This window comes from Chinchilla lanigera, unplaced genomic scaffold, assembly GCF_000276665.1.
Source record: "Chinchilla lanigera isolate Chin_1 unplaced genomic scaffold, ChiLan1.0 scaffold00065, whole genome shotgun sequence".
In the NCBI taxonomy this organism is placed as follows: domain Eukaryota; kingdom Metazoa; phylum Chordata; class Mammalia; order Rodentia; family Chinchillidae; genus Chinchilla; species Chinchilla lanigera.
In genome coordinates this window covers 9,154,745-9,176,171 of record NW_004955466.1, presented here as the reverse complement: position 1 = coordinate 9,176,171, position 21,427 = coordinate 9,154,745, and the positions used below count along the sequence as shown (strand labels likewise).

General features: G+C 35.8%; 1 protein-coding gene across 1 annotated transcript in view; it reads right to left on the bottom strand.

Moving 5' to 3' along the window:
- LOC102017318 (chromosome unknown open reading frame, human C14orf39) overlaps nt 1-18,150 on the bottom strand; it is a 36,067-nt gene extending 17,917 nt beyond the window's left edge. Inside the window, exons 1-11 of the mRNA XM_013521883.1 lie at nt 18,026-18,150; nt 17,598-17,660; nt 17,456-17,512; nt 16,350-16,476; nt 14,247-14,336; nt 10,855-11,042; nt 10,724-10,766; nt 8,621-8,741; nt 7,545-7,636; nt 4,966-5,090; nt 4,082-4,176 (exon numbers count right to left, since the gene is read on the bottom strand). Coding sequence (XP_013377337.1) covers nt 4,082-4,176; nt 4,966-5,090; nt 7,545-7,636; nt 8,621-8,741; nt 10,724-10,766; nt 10,855-11,042; nt 14,247-14,336; nt 16,350-16,476; nt 17,456-17,512; nt 17,598-17,646 — 987 coding nt within the window. The 5' untranslated portion in view covers nt 17,647-17,660; nt 18,026-18,150. The remainder of the gene's footprint in view (nt 1-4,081; nt 4,177-4,965; nt 5,091-7,544; nt 7,637-8,620; nt 8,742-10,723; nt 10,767-10,854; nt 11,043-14,246; nt 14,337-16,349; nt 16,477-17,455; nt 17,513-17,597; nt 17,661-18,025) is intronic.
- Nucleotides 18,151-21,427: the final 3,277 nt, after the last annotated feature.

The following is a 21,427-nucleotide window of genomic DNA, read 5'->3' as shown; positions in this document are numbered from 1 at the left end:
AGAAAGAAATTAAGCACTAAAAATTACTAAATAAAACAATAAACACTTGCCATAGCTACTGAGGGCCCTCAATACATTAACATTTCATTATCATCATCATCATTATCAATATCAACAAGTACAAACATTAACTGAAATCACCACACAAAAACCATAAAGTCAAACACTGGGAGACAAACAAACAAAAACCCTCAAGGTTCTCAAGGGAATTGATTTTTTATCAAGTATAATAAGTATTTGTGCTAGTATTTTTACATTTAAGGTAAACATATTAGTCCTTTTCCCAACTCTGTGTAGAATACCCAACACATAATTTAAAGAAGAGGTTTGTTTTGGCTCACAGTTTAAGTGAGTTTGGTCAATGGTTGGCCAGCACCAAGGCAGAACTGATGTGATGGACGGGCAAGGAGCCAAGGAGAATAAACCTTTGCAGGTCACATCCCAGTGACACACCTGCTCCAAACAGGCTCCACCTCCAAACAGCAGTTAGCAATGAACTCACAAGTGGACTAATCCATTAATAAGCATAATACCTGCCATGATCCAATCACCTTCAAAAAAATCCCACATCTGAACATGAGTCTTTCGAAGGACATTTTAGACCTAAACCATAACATTCCATCCCTGGACCCCAGAAGGCTCAAGTCCATCTATTACACAAAATGCAATTAGGGCACCTCTAAGAGTCATCAAAGTCTTAACAATTCAGCACTACTAAAAAAAAAAAAAGTGTAAGTCTAAAGTCTCCTCTGAGACTCAAGGCAAACTCTTAGCTATAAGCCTCTGTAAAATCAAAATTAAATTCTTTCAGCATATAATGGCAGAGGGTAAATATTCCCCTTTCAAAAAGGAGGAACATGGGGATAGAAAGGAATCACACCAAAGAAAGAATGAAAATCACCAAGGCAAGCATTAAATCTTGTAGCTTTGTGTGCAGCACTCAGGGAAGGTTGTGGCAAGATGTGAGCTCCAAAGGGCTTGAGCTGATTGCAGTACACATGTCCTTTCACTTGGCCCAGTTCTAACACATACTTAGGGTTTTTCTCTGCTGACATTTCATGTTTCTGGCATCATCACCTTCCTAGGATCTCAACTGCATCTTTGGCTACACTCTCACAATTTCATGCATTAAAGTACCTGATTCTCAAAATTAAAGGAGGAAAGGTTTATCTAGCTCATAGTTTGCAGAGGTTTCAGTCCATAATTAGCTGGCTCCAAGGCAGGGTGGCATGGCAGAGGGACAACTGTTCATGGCAGCAGAAGACAGCAAAAGCAGTAAGAGGGAAGACAGCAAGCCTCTTTCTGTCCCTTATATTGTATGCAGCCTACCCACTCTACGGCAGGTATAGCACTTACACCCTTAATCCAAGCACTGGACCATGAATCAATCACAAGTTCTAGATTCAGCCACCTCCAAAAACCCAGCCCTCCATGACCACATGAGGCTTTGGGGGGAATTCCAAACACAAACCGTAACACCCAAATTAAACCCAGGGACTTCACACTGAGTTATACCACCAGCCCTTTTTATTTTTTATTTTGAGGCAGGGCCTAACTAAGTCAGTAAAGTGGCCCATACCCAGGCTTAAACTCAGCATTCTCCTACTTCACCCTCTGAGTGCTGGGTTTATAGGTATTCACCATCATACCCAGCTGTAAATGCTTTCTAGTTGTTCTATTTCCCCCTCATTCTTGTCTTTTGTTGATCCAATTTATCTTTCTCCTGTTTTAAACTTCCATTTTCCATTTCTATTTTCGTTACTCATATTTAACATACATGTATAAATTTACATTTTTATAGAGTTAGTATTCATACTTTTCCCTACCTCTGGCCCCTCCAAAACTAGCAAACATTTTGTTTTCCCTATTTATCTTTTTCCCCTCATCATATTTTTCATGTGTTTTATTACAGCATATTATATAGATTAATGAGATTCATTTTGGCAGATATGTATATGCACATAACATATTTTGATCATATTTTCCTCCCATCACTTCCTTGCCCTCTCCTCCCTTAGTCTCACATTTGAGGAGAAGGTTTCAATCTCTATATTTAAATCCTATCTATTCCCCCATTACCTAGCCTTACCTCCTCCCCCTCATTCCCTTCCTCATGTCTAACAGACTACCATCCACTTCTGTACTTTTTAGACTCCCTGTATTAGGGAGAACATGTGTTAACAGTCTTTCTGAGTGTGGCTAATTTGGCTCAGCATGATCATCTTCAGACCCATCCATTTTCCTACAAATGACAAAACTTCATTCTTCTTCATGGTTGAGTAATACTTCATCAGATATATAGATATAGATATAGATATATAGAGATATATATATATACACACACATTTTCTTCATTCATTTGTTGATGGGTACCTAAGATAGCTGCATATTTTGGCAATCATGAATTGTACTTCAACAAACATACATGTTTATTGTGCCTCAATAAACATGGGCACATGGTAACTTTAATTTCTTTAGGTATGTACCAACGAGTGGTATAGCTAAATCAAATGGTAGCTCTATTTTTAGGGGTTTTTTTGAGGAACTTCCATTCTGAATCCTACAGTGACTGTACTAATTTATATTCTCATATGCAGTATAGAAGGCTTCCCATTCTTTTAATCATCACCAGCATTTATTGATTTTTTTTTGTATTCTTAATAACTGACATTCTGATTGGCGTGAGATGGAATTGTCAGTGTAGTTTTGATCTGCATTTCCCTAATGGTCAAAGATGCTAAATATTTTTGTATACTTATTGGTCATTTATATGTCCATCCTACTCACCACTTATTAAGTTATTTGATTTTTTTTGGTGTTAAGTTTTTTTAGTTTTTTTTTTTTTTTTTTTTTTTTTTTCTTTATATATTCTAGAGGTTAATCATCTGTTGGAAGAGCTGCTGGCAAATATTTTTCCCCATTCTGTAGGTTGTCTCTTCACTCTATTAGTTGTTTTCCTTGTTGTGCAGAGATTTTTTAATTTGATATAGTCCAATTTGTCAATTCTTATTATTTCTTATTATTATGGAGTCATATTCAGGAAATTTTTGGCAGTTCTTAGAGGGTTTTTTTTTTTAGCAGTTTTAAAGTTTCAGGTCTTATACCTAGGCCTTTCATTCATTTTGTATTTATTTTCAGCATAGGGTGGGAGATATAGCCTGGTCTCATATTGAAATCACCTAAAATTTTAGTACTAGAATTTAAATCTTTAATAGATTTGTTTCATTAATTACTTTAGTTATCACTACTCTGATTCTGGGTTAATTAACCATGAATTAGTAGAAAGACAATTATATTTTTCATTGAGGATTTCCTCCTGGACTGTTTTAAGGAAAACAGGGAGAAATAAAGATGTATGACACCAGACGTTAACTTTCCGGGTGACATGTTCCTTATTCTTCACAGGCATCAAGAACTACCCAGGAACAGTCTCTTTCTCTCTGTCTCTTGGTCTCTCTCTCTCTCTTTCTCTCTGTCTCTTGGTCTCTCTCTCTCTCTCTCTCTCTCTCTCTCCCCACCCCCTCTCTGTCTCTGTCTTTCAGTCATTAGTCTCTCTCTCTTCCCCAAGCTCCCACATTCACTTCTGCCTGGAAACAGCCATCCCATTGCTGATGCCTGATCAAAGACAAAATGGATGTGGGCTGAAAAGCGGCTAACTAACCAAAGTCCCATTGAGGTAACCCCACAAATTACCTTATTCATTGTCCCTGGCGCTTTACCTGTGGAAGACTGATCTCTTATACATGTTCCCAAATATAATTTCCTTCTTCAATCCAATCCTCTTTTCCTCCTTCAGAGATTTATCACAATTTTTGGTTTATGAGATACATGATTTGATATTTTAAACTATAGTTTCCATTATTTTTAGGGTAGGTAAGCATGTTTTAGTATAAGTTGTGAATGCCACATTAAAACTGCTTTAAATTTTTTTATAGCCCAAGGTTATACTAGTGGTTAATTTAACATATTTGAAACACACACATACACACACACACACCTTGGGTCCTAAGTGCAGCACATTCATTATATCATTTAATGTAAGCATGCATTTGATTTACACTATTAAAAAAGGAATACCTACCTGTGTATAATTTTCTTTTTGTCTGAAGTCAGTATTGGCAAGCTTCAACTGCTTCACAGAAATTTCTTCTTTTATATCTAGATTACGTAGTACTGCTTCAAGTCAATTATGAAAAGAGAATCAGATATCATTTCAACTCTTTTTTTCTGATGAAGCTTGAATCCAGGGCCTCACCCCTGCAAAGCTTGAGTTCTACAACATTTTAACCTAACTCCAACATTTATCCTAACATCTCCAACATTTAACCTAAACTTCTAATTCAGAAAATCAAGTCTACATGAATACTGAATTTAAAATAAAACAGAATTATGAAATTATTTTTAAAATTCTTAATTCATACAGTAACTATGAACATGAAATGACAAAATGGCCAACTGATAAAAGGAACCTTTTATAATGGATAACCAAAGAAAACACAATAGTCATATAAATAATATGGGGGGAAACAACCAATGTAGGCAATGTCATACAGTTTAGATAATCTAATCTACAGACCCCTTGAATGAAATCTGACTCAAACATCTCAGTGATAAATCACAAATAGTAATAACATAAGTCTCCTATTCACTTGAATCACATATAATGATAACACAACTCTCAAAATGAAGAATATGTAATAATTCATCCTGTGTGACAGTTGTGGGACCACAGCAGAACACTTCTTTAAAATACACCAGCTGAATGTTTTCTTTCTCAAAGAGAGAAAAAGGTATAGAAAACATATCTTGCTTGTTCTCATAAAGGTTCAAAATGGTACCTTCCTGAGTCTCTAGGTCTTCATTATTGTTTGTTCTTGCTTACAACAAATGATAAATAAAATTACTTCCTTTTATTTCTTCTTGTGTTTGTACATTAAAAAAGTTTTTTTAATAATAATTCTATACCTGTAATTTTTGGATCTGAAGACTGCCTCTTTCTTGGTCTTACTAATTTCTGAGATTCATAGGGCAGATATAATTGACAACCTTGAGGAGTTTTCCTGAATACATGCTCATCTTTTTCAATAATTCTGAAGAAAAGAATAGATTACATTCAACATTAGCTGAGTAAAAATTAAAATTTTAAAGCTAGAATGGATATTTAGGTAATACCTGTATACAGTTAAAATCCTTCATTTTGCAGGTAATGAAACTGAGTTCCAGAAAATTTAACAGACTTGACCAATACTATTAAATTACTTGGTACTCATGTCAGAGTTAAGAATACACTTTTCCTGATCAAGTCCAATCCTCTGCTCAGTATACCATACTCTTATTTTAAAACAATCATTTTTAAAGATTTTTTAAACAGATCAAAAACATTTTAAACTAGTTGTGGTGGCATACGCCTGTAATCCAAGCACTCAAGAGGCTGACGGGGGCGCACTGCCAAGAGTTGAAAGCCAGCCTGAACTACATAGTGAGACACTATCTCAAAAAAAAATTTTTTTAAATCAAAGCTTTAACCCCAAATAACATCTTTTAGATTTCAGAGTACTTTAAGCTTTAAAATGATTCATTCAGAAAAAATCTGACTAGGATGAATACAGAAATCATTAAAGCAATATAACTGTCTTTTAAATTTTTTTACTGGGAGAAAATTTCATTGAATTTTTCCTAATTAAAGAACTAGAAAAGCACTATCAAAATACATTAGTCCCTCCTCCTCAGCAGATGCCTGAAACCACGTATGGTATCAAACACTAAATATGTTGTTTTTTCCTACCTATACAAAAATTTAATGCTTTTTCCACCTTCACTAAGGTCTTACACAGTGGATAAACTGTGGCCATAACTTCTGCAGTGTGAAGTGTGACAGCAAAACTAGCATGAATTTCTTTTTCCTTCACAATTTTATGGACACAGATTCATTCTCATCACTGATCTTAGCAACCGAAGTGTATGATAGTTTTCTTTCCTTAAGTTGATACTTTTCACTTAAGGAAAGTACTTCACAGCTTTTCGCTGATATTCAAATTTCGAGTATCACTACTCTTTGCACTTTGGGGGCACTTTTATGTAGAATAAGGGTAACTTAGATACAAGCACTATGATACCACAACAGTCAGATAACTGACATGACTACTAACAGGCGAGTAGCGTATTCAGCATAGGTACACTAGACAAAAGGATGATTCATATCCCATGAGGTCAGAACAGGATGGCATAAGACTGCATCACATTACTCAGAATAATGTGTGGTTTAAATATTTACTTCTGGATTCTTTTGTTTAACATTTTTGGACCATGGTTGACCATAGATAACTGAAACCATAAAAAGCAAAACTATGGATAAGGGTGAACTACTGTATATATTGAGTAAAAAATGACTAAACATTTATGTAAGTCCCATTCAATGTATAAAATTTTTATATTAAATCACTGTTAAGCTAGGTGTGATAGTGCACACCTGTTATTCCAACACTCAGGAGGCTGAGGCAGGATTGCTGCAAGTTGAAGACCAGCCCGGGCTGCATAGCAAGACCCTGTCTAAGACAGAAAGAAAGAAAGAGAGAGAGACACAGACACACAGAGATAGAAAGAGAGACAGGGAGGGAGGGAGGAAGGAAAGAAAGAAATTTATTTCTGTAAGAATCTACACATTTGCCTATTTATTCAGTTTTAAAATTAAGGACATGCTGCCATAGATGTGATATGAGGGAGTGGGGAAACAAGAAAGTAAGAGATATCGGGACTAGGGATGTGACTCAGGGGTAAAGAGCATGCTTAGCACACATGAGGCCCTGGATTCAATCCCCAGCACTAGCTGGTTGGGTTGGGGAAGGAACCTGAAAACAGATCCAAGGAAGTGGAATTAGGGAAATTAACACAAGAGTGTGCTGAAAATCAAAGGAGAGCAATGGAACCTGAGGAACTAAATTTAAGAACAAAAAGGGAAGAGGTGGTATATGCAGAAAGGAAAAAACAGAAAGTTGATCAGAAACAAAAACAATAATACATCCATTTTTCTCTCAAACAATAGTGGACGAAATCAGTTTTTTTTTCTTAATGCCTCTATCACTCATGTCTGTATTCTCACCATTAGGACAAAAGACAAAGAAATACATGATGCAGCAGATTTAGTAGCATGTTTGGGCTCATCTTCACTCTTAATGGTAAGGGAAGAGATAGTCAAGCTGGTATCAGGGTGATAAAAAGGTAGGGACTCTGTTTCCACCACTGCTTCTCCTGTTTTACTTTGATCGCTGACCTACTATAGAAAAGTGGATAAATTACATGACTGACAAGTTATAGAACACAAGATGTGCTGTTGCTACTGTATTCTCTCTACACAATATCCTTGCCCTTAATAAATAATAAGCAGATGTAAATATTAGTTCATAACATTTAAGTATGTAAGCTAATATATTTCATAAAATACTAACACAAGTTGCCCAAAAGCTTGTATCAGGATAGAACACAGAATCAAACTTTTAGATGAAGAATAAAACATAAAACCTGATTTTGAAGTTTACTTATTATACCTTTCTTTCAATTCCTTTCTCTTTTCTGGATTTTTGTTGTTTTCTTCCAGAGTTTCTGAAAGATTCTTACTCTGATAAAGTCTTGCAATCTCCTAAAAAGGAAAACAGGAAAGAAAAGCAAAATAATTACATATCAAAGTAGTACACAAGATTTATAGTTTTGGGAGTATTCACTTTTATTGAAAATGGCTAGAAGTAAAAATTAACCCTAGTTCATATTCTTTCAACTTTTCTTTACTCCTAACTCAGCAAATGTAAATTTCAATAAATTCCCACCATAAAAAAAATGAAAACAGCCATAAACAAGGTAAACATTGATTCTTGGCATAGGGATATAGTTACTACAAAGAAAATAACATCCATTTTTATCTCATTTCTAAAATTGTATTACTGATACTTGGTGCCTCATAACTATAAATGATATATACATTTTAACATAATTTTTAAACAATTTAGAAAATCGAGTATCATTCAATTGTTTATCAAAATCTGCAAGTAATTTTTAATAGGTTTTTGTACCTATGTGAACTAAAATCATAATTCAATAGATGATACTAAAAATATATTTAAGAAAATCTTATAAGCTAAGAAAAGCTATCTCTAGCCTAATTCTCTAAAAATTATAAATCATAGCCACAAATTTTCAAGAGTAAATTCTTTAGACTATTATCTTGGTCCCTTTTTTGAAAATACTTTTAGTCTCTTAATGCCTTAAAATTCCTGTTATGGGGGCAAGGACAGTTTTGTGATAAAGAGCATGCCTAACATGAGTGAAGGCCTCAGTTTAATCCCCTGCATCATAAAGTAGGTAAATAAATAAAGTCATTTGACTAGGCTACATTTTGTTCCTTGCTCATCTTCTTTTCTCAGACCCCAAAGAAAGCCAACTCTTGCCCAAAACTAAGAGTTAAATCTATTCAATATCTAAAATACATTTTGGCTTCAACAGTAATCAGAGGCAAATAAATTAATCTTTCCCCATATATAGGTTTTCTTAAAAATAGCTCTCCTAAGACTATTAGTATACTATTACATTAACACTTACATAGTAAAAGGAATATATAACAAAAACATACCTTGTTTAAAGAATTAATTTCTATTTCTGCTTCATTTATTTCTTTTTTCAATTCAGATGAATTTTTGGTAAAATTGTTGGCATATGTAAGAATATCTTCTGTTTTAAATCTCAAATTAACTCTTTTTACGCTAAGGAACTGTATCATACAAGTATATTTACATTTATAATACATGTATTATATCAGAAATAGTTGATGTTACATAACATTATTTATGTTATTTACAATCATGTTCTTTATAAGTAATAAACAACATTAATAACTATCTGAAGAGGTAAGACCAATATAAATATTTAGCAGACTAGCAAAATAATTTACTGTTATATATTGAATTTTAAAATAATGTGTCATTGAAAAAATGTTAGAATGACTTTCATTAAATACTTTCTCAAAGTGGTATTTTGCTTTTTCCTTACATAAGCCTATTGTGTCATTTGGCATGACTAATATAATATAATCAATATGCTTCCCTTATTTTTCTGCCAAAGTCAACATAAAAATTCACCCAATTTCCCTTTTCTTGCTACATAATGTTCATTAGCACACCCTGGAGAACTCAGAAAAGTGCTCATCTGGACTTTCTTATACTCAATTTCAAGCAGAAAACGTCTCCATTATTAATAGATATCTTGCATTGCTATTAGCTGATAAAATTTCCTAAATTACTCTATAATCCACTTAGAATTTAAAAATGAATAGAACAGCAAACAAGAACTCTAGAGAAAACTTATCAGACCTTTGCTATCCTGTCTTAAAAAATATATGACCTATATGCTAGAACACAAAATGTGAATATAATTTATAAGGCTATGTCATTACCAAAAGTATCAATTTAAAATTTTACATATAGATATTTAAACTGTAATCTTCAATTCTTCCTACCTCCGTCACTTCTCATCATGCAATTTTAATCTCAATTCATGCAACTCCCGAAATCTTGGCTATACCTTCAGCCATCTATCCACCTCTGTCCCTTGCCACCAAGCTAGTGGTGGTGAACCTATGGGATATGTGCCACAGCAGGCATGCAGAGCCTTTTCTGTGGGCATGACAGCCAATTTATCCTAGCAGCTAAGCATCAGATAACAGTTGTTTTTCTGAACTAAAACCTCTGTATTCAGGCTTAATTGCAGCATTGGCACTTCACAATAAATAAGTGGGTTTTGGGTTGCAGTTTGGGCACTCAGTCTTTAAAAAATTTTACCACTGCTTACCTAAACAGTTAAAACACAGATAAGCAGCAAACTAACAATTAAAATCAGAACAGGCTAAAACCAAAATGGGAAAAGAGCAAGCAGAAGAGTAGCTATAAAAAATGGTTAAGATGAAACACACAGGAAGCAAGGCAGAATGCAGGGACAAAGACAGTACAAACAGTGGAGTTATAATCTGATAGGAAAAAGGTTATAAAGATTGTTGAGGTGGAAAGAGGATTAACATTTCAAGATCATCATCATGGAAGATCTTTCTGACAAACAAGTGAGACTTACACCAACTAAGAATTACTTAAGTACCTACGGCAGTGATGGCAAACTTTTTAGAGCTTTCAAAGATACAAACATTCTACTCTTGCATGCTTGTCATAGGCTCACCCCAGCTGATCCACGGTACTACAGTGGTACTGAATTAGAATTATTTATTCACATCTGTCTCTCCTAAAATTTGAATTCCTTACAAGAGAACTCTAACTTTCTCAGTTTTGCCTAGTACAAGGTAGGTACCCAATGAATTTTCACAATTAGTGAATAAATGCGATTCACTTCCTTATCACCTTTTATCCTAATGAGTAATTAATCATCAATAAACTTAATTGGAACTTTCTTTGTTAAGACAGAGTAAGCTAACTTTTTCACTGGCTTGGTTGCTAAGATGTGCCAGATATGTGTACCATTTTAGTTTTACTCAAATTGTTTGCTTTTATCACATGGGCATACTATATATACCAAAAGAAGTCCCAGAACACTTTTAAAGTAATCTTTAAAAATCCAAATTAAACACAAAGACAAATCCATGATATTCGCATCAGGAAATGACAATAAAAATTAAAATTAAGAAATACTACTTATCTAATAAAATTATAATTAGCAACACTTTTGGGGATACATGTGCAATGTCCACTTAGAAAGTGATGGAAAGGGTGCAGGCACTGAAAAACAAAGTCAGAGTTGAGATTGTTATATTTTTTCATTACAAAGATACCATAATAAAGCAACATAAAACAAAAATATTAGTACCTAGAAGTTCCTTAAGGATTGCTTCATTTGTTTTTAATTGCTCAGTACATGCTGACATTCTGTTTTCAATTTCTTCATATTCGCTTTTCTTCTCATAATAGTTACGTGAAAGGGGTATTTCAGAGTATTTTAGTTGGTACTGCTTTAAAACATCTTTATACTGACTTATACGACCATGATACATTTCTCTGTCAAAAGGAATAATGCAGAACAGATCTAAAAACTTAGTATCACTTGTTAAAATCTACTAAATTAAGCATAAAAGGCAAGTCAAATATCTACTTATCTCTACTTCCCCCAATATTGTCTGCCCTTCAAACCTCCTTAACCCCTTCATACTTCTCACCTACGTCCTTTTTCTTCATTACCTGTGTGTTACTCACTCCTTAACCCTGTTCAGTTTAACTGCCGTTCCCACACTGGTCTTTCCAGCATCATCAGCAATCTAATTTGTCCAACTGAATGATCTATTTTTTGCACTCATCCTAACTAATACTGGAAAATCTATTTCTTCTGGTCACTTACACCTTTCAAAAATTCTTGCTGGGTTCTGAATCTCTCTGCTATCCCCAGCTGCCTTTACAACCATGCCTTTTTATCTCTATCAATTTCCGTAGCTAAAGCTATCACATGAACTAATGTCCTGTGTTAGAATTGGGAGTTCTGATCTTTCAGGTGCACCCCTTAACTACTTTTATGAAGAAAATTTTAGCATAGTTTGAAAGAACTCTTTCAGATCAACTCAAGTAGTAGTGGATGACTATCTATTTAGGCACAAATCTTGAGTGGAGCATTATTACCAAAAAAATCCTAACACTTTTTTTTATTTGATCCAAAATTCATTAACTAAAGGAGTTACTTACTACAGTCTATGTGCCAAGTTTATTTTGCCATCTGTTCCTGTATGGTTCATAATCTAAGAACAGTTTTGACATTTTTAAATGACTGAAAAAATTCAAAAAAATTTCCATGATGCATTAAAATTACATGAAACTCAAACTTCAGTGTCCATAGGTAGTCTTATTGTCTCATGGCTTATTTACATATTGCCTAAAGGTGCTTTATGCCACAACAGCAGTACTGAGTAGTTGTAACAGTCGACATGGCCAATAACGCCTAAAATATTTAATATCTGGTCCTTTCCAAAAAAAGAAAAAAGTTTGCCAACCCTGATTTGTAACATCAAAAATATTTAATCTAGTTCTTTATACAAAAAGATATTTTAAATCCTCTTTTTACCCAGTTCTTACAGTTTCAAGAAATAATATTTATAGTAAGCTTTCCTTTGTGAAAGACATATGGTCCTTACTACATTTCTCAAGATTTTCTTATTTCTTGGATCAAGTTATACTACATGGAAGAATTTCTTTAAAAATGTAAGAGTCACTTACCTTAGCAGATGAAGAATAATAAGTATTGATAAACTGCTGGTTTAATCAGAAGAAAAGGATAACAGTCTGAATGTTAAAAATGGTCTAATTTTTTAATATTACTAAACTCTGCCCCCTTTAGCAAAACAAAGCAGGTGAGTCAAAAATAAATTCCTATTCTTCTAAATGTTCATTTTCTAATTAAGACCCCCCCCATGCTTATTATGCAATAACTTGGGAAAATGATGCAGGGAGTAGAAAAATGGCTATAAGAAAAATAGACCTGGGGACCCAGATTCAGATGAGACTGGCATACCACATTCATCCGGTTTATACTGTATATTTGTGCCTACTCTTCTGTCAAACTCCATGTAGGACCTCTAGCTCGGCACAGCATAGCTAAGTAGTGACTCTAAAAGATCACCATTATTATCTCATCTGTTGCTAACAATATTAATCTTTATGAATGCCTGGGACAGGGAGAGGGAGGAAAGACTGGAAATAATGAGCTTGGTGTCTCTACTTCTTTAGTCACCCCTGACATCAACAAAAAATGCCTTTGTTTTTAGAAATGCCTAGTATTGAGTCATCAATTAACCTATGTGACTAAGAAAGAAAGAGCTGTTTCACTTCAATGCCTCTGGTTAGCTCAGAGAAGTCATCTATAACAAACACTATCACAGAGGTACATATCTGGACTGGTTTGCTTTAGCCTCTTACAGAATAAATTTCAAGAATTTAACATTTTAAAATAGCCGTGACTTACACTAAGAAATGTTATAAGCAGTCATATATGTTGTCCTTTATGGGGAAGGTCACTGAAGATACAAACTAGCAGACTCCAGAATTTCCCCTTTATGAGGACCCACAGGAAAATAATTTAAGTTTCAGTAAACAGTTCTACCTATCCTAAGCAACTGAACTGTTTTTTAAATGAATATTCTGAGTCCCAACCTAGTCACATTTCCACAATGCTTCAACTACAAGGAATTTTAAAACCTAATCTGCACCTATTGTCTAACAATGTGCAAGACCACAAAGGATGAATTTCAAACTTGATCAAAGGGTTCTTAAATTTCCCTGCTTTCCTGTAGCTTGATTTTTATATTTAGTGGATTTTTTAAAAATATAATGGTATTATTTATATAAATCATCTCAAATTGTTTGGGGAATGAAGCAAGACAGCCTAGCAATCTCCTTTCCTTTCTGTCTGCTCTTTGGATGATGGCATACTCTGCCTTTCTCCTCTTTATGCTCTATTTCCCTGAAAATCTCATCTATTTTCATGACATTCATTAAGAACAATCTATAACTTCAGCCTCTAACTTCCCTTAAGACTCAACTTTGATATTAAAAAAATGGAAGACTCAACTTTGATAATAAAGGACTGGAGGTATTTTGTGTGTTTTTAAAATTAAAATATAAAAATATACAACTGCTCTCTTCCAATTATGTTAAAATTAAAATAATTTCAATTTTTAATTGATGAAGTTTTAACGCTATACATCATGTTCACAGTCTCTCAGCTTATTTCATTATATTCACTAATTACACTTAATCTCCAAGACAATGTGAATATACAAATAAACCCACACAAGCACCAGTATTTTTCATTAGAATAAACCTTCACTGATACACAAAATCAGCAGTCTGAAAACTGAAATTTTATATACTTTTATAAGCTAATTCTATAGATTATTATTCCCCCAGATGTTTGCTTAAAACTGCTGAGTCATAACTGCTGCTGAAAAACTTCACATATATAAGGCAAATCTAAACATATCCAGGAGTAGAGAAAGATTTATAACGAACAGGTACACCTGCAATGGTCCAGAGTCCAAAATATTATTCACTTCACAGAAAACTTCCTCACAATACAAATTTTCTACATTTTTAGGTAGCATTTTTATGAAGCATGTCCCAGTAATACTAACTTACAGAATGCCTATTCTATACATAGAATATAGAAAATGTTTATATAGAGAATATAGAAGAATGTTTAAATCAATATATATACTATACCTGTCTTTTTCAATAGTTTCTTGATAAATAGTAAACTGGCCCTGCATATAATCTTCATGTTTATGAAAAACATCACATGTTGTCTTCCAGCTGTGGAAAAAGATTATAGTTGTATTTAGCATCTCAGAATGATAAATAGAAATAATGCTAAAATGGGATCACTGAAGAAGAAATGAATCTCTTTCTAGAGCAAACAAGTTTACATCAAGAAAAATTTTCCCATTTCCTACCATCACCATCATTCATGTACTCCTCTATTAAATATTAATGCTCATTAATTTACACGGATTTTTTGAAACAGGACTAAGGAAGGAGCAAATGCATTATGGCTAGATTGTGCGTTGCCATAGCATTTCTATTACACTCTCCAATACTCCAACATCAGACCTTTCTCATCATATTCTAAGATTTTGACTAAGAAATTCCTTTGGAATAGGCATTGAAAAAGCTAGGCTAAAGACTATTTTGTAGACAGGGTCTCACTATGTAGTTTAGGCTGGCCTTGAACTCCTGGATATCCTCCTGTCTCAGCATCCTGCATGCTGGAATTATAGGCATGTACCACCATGCCTGGTAAATATTCATCTTATTTATTTTTGTTTTATTATATATGTTGAGAAACATTACCAATAGGAAAAATCTAAAATTACTATATACCATTCTGTTTGAATATTTCCTCTTGTTTCTAATTTTTTTCAGATTCAAAAGTATGCTCATTCTAGAAGCATAAAAAAGCATATATTGTATAAAAAAATATGACCCACATTCTCAATATTAAAGAACTATTATCATTTTCAGATTTTACTATAATTATATATTTAATGTCACTAAAACTATATCCACATATGATTTATCTTCCTTTACCATTTACAGAAAAAAACTTACACTATAATAATACTGATCTGAATTTCTGGCTATGTCTTAAAAAACATTCTCCAAAATGGAATAGGAAGGTCAAAGATTATACATACATGTATTCTGAACATTTGAAGTTCCGTAAGAAGTACATGTCTGCTGAGAAGATATTCACTCTTATGGTGACATACATTTTGGTATACATCTACCTAGATGTTTTAAATTATAATTCTACTGTTTTATTATCCACTTTGTTCAATTTGTAGTACTGTGCTCTGTTAACATCTTTCCATGTCAAACACACATCTTCATCATTATTATATTGGCTGCCTAGTGTTCAATCATGTACCAAAGTTCATTTAGCCAATCCCCTTAATACTGAACATTAGAGTTACTTCCAATGCTTTCCTATCATGAAAAAGGCTGAAACAGATTTTTTTAAATTTATGAGCTGGGTATGGTGGCACATGCCTATAATCCCAGCATTCATGAAGCTGAGGCAGAAGGATCACTTCGAGCTTAAAGCCAGGCTGGGATATACGGTGAGTTCAAGGCCATCCTGAACTACATAACAAGAGCCTGTCTCAAAAAAGGGGTAGGAAGAACAGGACCTAAACAGACATTTCTCAAAAGCTCTTTATCTTGAAAAATTTTAGATTGGCATCTGGTGTGGCAGCACATACTTGTAATCCCCCTCTATGGGAGACTGAGGCAGTGAGGCAAGAGGATCACAAAGTTCCAGCGCTACTTGGGCAATGTAACAATTTAATGAGACCCTATCTCAAAACAAAAAATATAAAAAAGACTGGAGATGGAGTTCAATCAAAAGATCAAGGGCTCAAAACCAAAGGAAAAAAAAAAGGTTGGATTATTTCACACAAAACTATGATAATGAAAGATCAAAGACTGAAATTATTTCAAAAATATCTATTAGGGAATTTTAAAGGTAAGCTTACATTTTAAAAAACTCTGTATTCAGACTAGATCTGAATTGGTAAGATCTTATAGCATTTACTTTTATTTTTCTCTTGAGTCTCCTGTGATCCCTTTCTACAGTATGATGTAAGGAGGCAATTAACAAGTGCATTCATTATTTTGCTAATATGCAATACTATCTTGGGGCTGGGGATATAGCTCAGCAGTTGAGCATATGTTTAGCATGTGCAAGAGTGTTATCAACTATCAACTCAGAAACATTGAATAAAGGAAACAAATGACAATTACTGGAAATTTCTTTCAAATACTCACTTACTACACTTTTCTTTGATCTCCTCAATATGTTTACGATAATGAGTAATTTCCTCATCTGTTTTATTTATACTTTCACGTATCTTACAAATTGTTTCTTTGCTTTCTTTAATATCTTCAAGGCATTCTGAAAAGAGGATATGTTTATTTTCTTAAAGTAGAAATCGTAAGTTCAAAATAAACAAATACAGTAGGTAAAAAGAGGTGTATGACAACTTATGCGTCCCTAAAACAAACAGAGCCAAAGAATGGAGAGTAAGGTTTGAGATGGAAAAGCACCTTACACTAAAAAGCAGAAAACCTGAGCCAGTCCTGATCCAAGACCCAGATGTGAAGGACTTATCTTTCAGATTGAAGAAAAATGAATGTTCTCTGTCTCTCATCTTTGACAGACAAGGGATAAACGAGGCGGTATTTAAGATCAATCTATCATACTAATCTATCCATTCATGTTAACATTTACTCATTAATGACACTAACATAGGCTTTTGTTTTTGACAAATGTGCAATTTCTATTAAATTCTATGTCAATTACTAAACACACCTTCGATCACTTGTTAGTAGCCATCAAAAGTAAAAAATAATTTCGTGAAAAGTTTAAAAGAATTTCATAATACTCTTTTTGGACTGCAGAAGATAATCAAACTTTTTTTAGAACTATTACAAATTTAGCAGTTCTATTTTTAGAAGTTAAAATACTATATTTAATTAGCTTTGCCTTTCAGTTATATTATTTGTTTTTCAGAATTATTATTCCTGAACTTGTGGCATCTATCAATCTTGGCCCCTCAGCTTTGATAATTTCTATAAAGAAAACATTTTCACTCAAATATTTGAGATAAACAGTGTCTTTTCAGTTGCACTTAAGGGGTCAGTTCGGCTTAGCAAAATAATTCACAAAATAAATGCTGAGCGTACAAATTTATTGTTTGAAACAGCTAACACCCATTTTGCCTGTTAATAGCTCAGAACTAATTACTAGAGACAACTCCCACAAAAGTTACAGTGGCAACTGTTAAACTGCCCTAAAGAAAGCCATTAGATATCGTCCTATGCCATTAAAAAAAATTAAGACTAAAATAACTGTATCATGTAAAACTACTTACTATTAATTCTTTCAATCGTATCTTCTTTAGCACTTATGTCTTGCTGATACTGGAAAACTAAAACAATTCTTTTGTGACTTTATTCCATGGTTAAAATGTCAAGTGATAACACAGTTGCCTATTCCTTTAATTTTATACCTACCAAATTCTAACAAAAGCCTGTCCAACCTAGCAAATAGGCTGTCGCTCATCTTGGCGTCTAGGTCTAAAAAGGGAAAAAGCGGGATTTTTTGCAGACGCGGCCGCGCGCGGGGCTCGGGACCGCGCGCCGGGCTCGGGACCGCGCGCCCTCGCCCCGAGCCGAGCGCGTCCCTCCGGGCGCGGCGCGAAGGACTTCAGCCTGCACGGCAGGTCCTGAGAGCGGTCTTCAGGGTCACGATTCACCCGCAGGAAGGGTCACGTGGCTTCCTCAGACGCGCAGCGCGGAAGGCGCCCCCGCAGGCGCCTCCGCTCCCTCAGCCGCCCTGACGGCCACGCGAGACGCGCGTCCCCGCGCCCGCCACGCTCCTGTCAAGGCGAGCCAACCCACACGGGTCCCGCTCCGCTCCCGAGCCCACCCGAGACCCAAACCTCCGCGCCCTCTCTCCCCGCGGCGGGCCCGCGACGCCTCAGCGAATCTCCACGCCAGGCGCTGCAGCTGCGCCCCGCCCCCCTGCAGCCATCCCGGGAGACCCCGCAGAGCACGCGGCCCGCAGACAGCGCGGAAGAGCGAGATCACGCGCGGCGCGAGACCAGAGCGGGAAGCGCGGGCTTCGCGTGCGCCTGCGCCGAACTTCTGAGCACCCCTCAGTGGGTGCAGAGGGCGATGAGAGGACCAGAGCACCGGGGCTCTGCATGTGTGGGGCTCTGCAGCTCTGCTGCAGACGAATGTTTTTTAAAGCCTCTTCGGGCCTGTCGGAACATTTATAAATATTTTTAAAAATATTTGAAAGAACAGTAATAAAATTGATACTTTTAACATGACTGTAAAAAACGAGTAATAATCAAAATTTAGTTTTGAATTCAGTATTTTCCAGACTCCTTGAAAAGCAATATGAGCCCAACGCACCTTTTATTAAACATTTTGTTTCAAATCAGGTTTTCAGGGGCTGGGGATTTAGCTCAGCGGCACAGCGCCTGCCAGGCAAGCGCAAGGTCTTGAGTTCGATTCCTGGTACCAAAAAAAAAAAGGCTAAAAATATTGATAGGTAATTTATGCTGTTAGATTTGCATATCCAAAGTAAAAGAGTGAACACACACACACACACACACAAATTCAGTCCCCAAATTGCTGCTTTTCTCTTTTCTTTTTGTGCTGTGGATTGAACCAGAGCCTCTAGTCCAAGTGCGAGTATGGTCCTCTTTCTCATGAGCGCGATACTTACTGTCTTTTTTCCTATGAGCACTCTGGTCTGAGCTTCTACCAGAACTGCTCATCAACGTCTGCTTATAGCAATCTAGAACTTACATGTTACACTGCGGCAAAGAACTTGTTCATGTTTATGTTCACCATCCCCTAAAACTGATGGTGAGCCTTTTAGAGACTGAGTGCCCGAATTGCAGCCCAAAACCCACTTATTTATCACAAAGTGCCAACACTGCAATTAAACCTGAATACTGAGGCTGTAGTTTAGAAAAAACAACTTTTATCTGATGCTCAGCTACTGGGGCGACTGTCTCACATGTCAACAGAGAAGGCTCTTTGTGCCCGCTGTAGCACATGAACCATAGGTTCACCACCACTGTGCTAAAACTTTGTGTGAGACTGTGTTTAAAGGCAATGTAGATTGCAACCGGCAAGGCTTGTAGGGGTGGGACTCTCCAAACCCTTTGGTTTTCACAGCATGACATGGGTGTCAAATGCCAAACATAGAGCTACAGGACAATATTTATCCATCTTGGCTTAGATCTTATTTTGGTCTTATTCTTTTCAATTTTCTATTCCTCATTTTCAGAATGGTAATGTTTACCCCAAGCCATTGTATCTTGGGAGCATAGAACTTGCTTTTTCATTGTCATAAGGGCTCACAACTAAGATTTTGCTTTGAGTACCAGGAATTTGAAGTTGGGCCTTTGGGCAATTCTGGAACTGTTGAGATTTTGAGGGAGGAACTGGTACATACTCAGTTCTATGCAGGATAGTCATCATGCTAGGCAGAAATACGATTTTATTGTTTTTACTTAGAGATTAAGCATGGTTTAAGATGGTATATTTGAGTGCCAAGTTGACAAGTTGTGGACTGTTATTGTTGATTTTAATTAAGTTGACTGTCTTGAGAGACACCTAGGACACTAGTAAGGTACATACCTGTATGTGTATGGGTAGATCATAGAAGCATTACACTGGGTACTATATCTAGTCCCTGTCCTTCCCTCTTGGGTTCTTCCCCTGTGCTCTGCTTCCCTAGCAGATTTCTCCTGCCACCGCTTTCTACCTTGATATTCCTAACACGGAGTCAATGAGCCATGGAGTGAGACCTTTCTTCCTTTAGATTGTGTATGTCAGGTATTTTGTCCCAGCAAAAGAAACTCTTAATATATTTTCCTTTTTTCCCTCTGATGGATATATTCAAATAACTTGACTTCAAGGTCACTGATTCTTTTTATGTTTAATCTGTTTTACTATTTATGTATTCTATTGTGTTTTTCACTTCACTTAGTGCTTTTTTAAGTACTAGGTTTTCTGACTCTTTTAATTACTTCAATCTCTCTTTTAGACTTCTCTGGTCAAGTACCAAATTATTTCTGTGTTCCCTTGAATTTCCTTAAGTTTTCTTAAAACAGCAATTTTAAATTCTCTGTCCAAGAGTTCATACACATAGATTGCTTTATGGTCAGTTACTGGTATCTATTTTGTCCTTCTGGGAGGTTATGGTTCTATAAAATTTCTTGATAAACAAGCATCTGCACACTGAAGGATTTGGTATTTCAGTCTTCCTAATACAGTTTTGTTTTTACCCATCCTTTCAGAAATTCTAAGCATACTTGTTAGTTTTTCTGAACCTGTAGTCACTACAACTGTTTCTGCACTACATAGTGCTCTAAGCCCAGGTTTGTCATGAGTCCAAAATTGGTGTCCAAAATTTGTCCAAAGTTGCTTCAGCATTAGAGGATGCCGTGAACCCAAATCTGTTGCAAATCCACAGTTGGTATACAAAGTAAACTGAGAAAGTATCTAAAAAAAATAAACTATTCCTGCAAGCCTCTGTTTGGAACTGGAGCATGTCTAGATGCCTTGTTCACACTCATTGCTCTGTGGTCAAGCTCCATAGGATTCTGCCCAGCACTAGACCTCACATAATAACTGTGGCTACATTCTTCTTCTTTCCTTAATGAGACAAATCTCGCCAAATTGTCCTACCTGGAGTTGGGACAGAGAAAGGGTATGCAGATCTGGGGCCACTAATCCTGCAATGTTGGGTTGCACTTGGAGCCTACATCCCACCATAACTGGCACAGAACAGGGACAGGATCAAGGGCCATGCCTGCTGCTGTGACGTACTCATGACCCAAGTCTGGTGCGGCCAGCCAGAGGTAATGCCAGCCAGTATACAAATCAGTCTAACTAGAGCTGTGTGTATCCACCTGGCACCAGGGTTGGCTCACAGGCTTTATTTGTGGGCACTGACTTACAAACAGGTACCATTGCAATCTACCAGGTATTAGGTTTCAGTGGTCTGACACTGCGTTTCAAGACAAAATTATGTGTTTATTTCTCTTCCCTGTCCCATTCCCCAGAAGATAAAGCTCTTCTCCATGCTGTGCTGCCTGAGTTTAGGGAAGCAGAGATGCTTGTGTCAACTTCAGTAAGAAATGCCCAAATTGGATCAGTATAGTTCTGGGTGTGGCTGAGGGGATTTACTGAAGACAGAAGACCCATTCTAGGTAAGCTTGTCACATATAAAAGAGAAACAAAGCATGAAAGCTTGCTTCTGTTTCTTTGGGGGAGCTGCAGTCTTCACTTTCAACTTAGACATCATCTCTTGGCTTCCC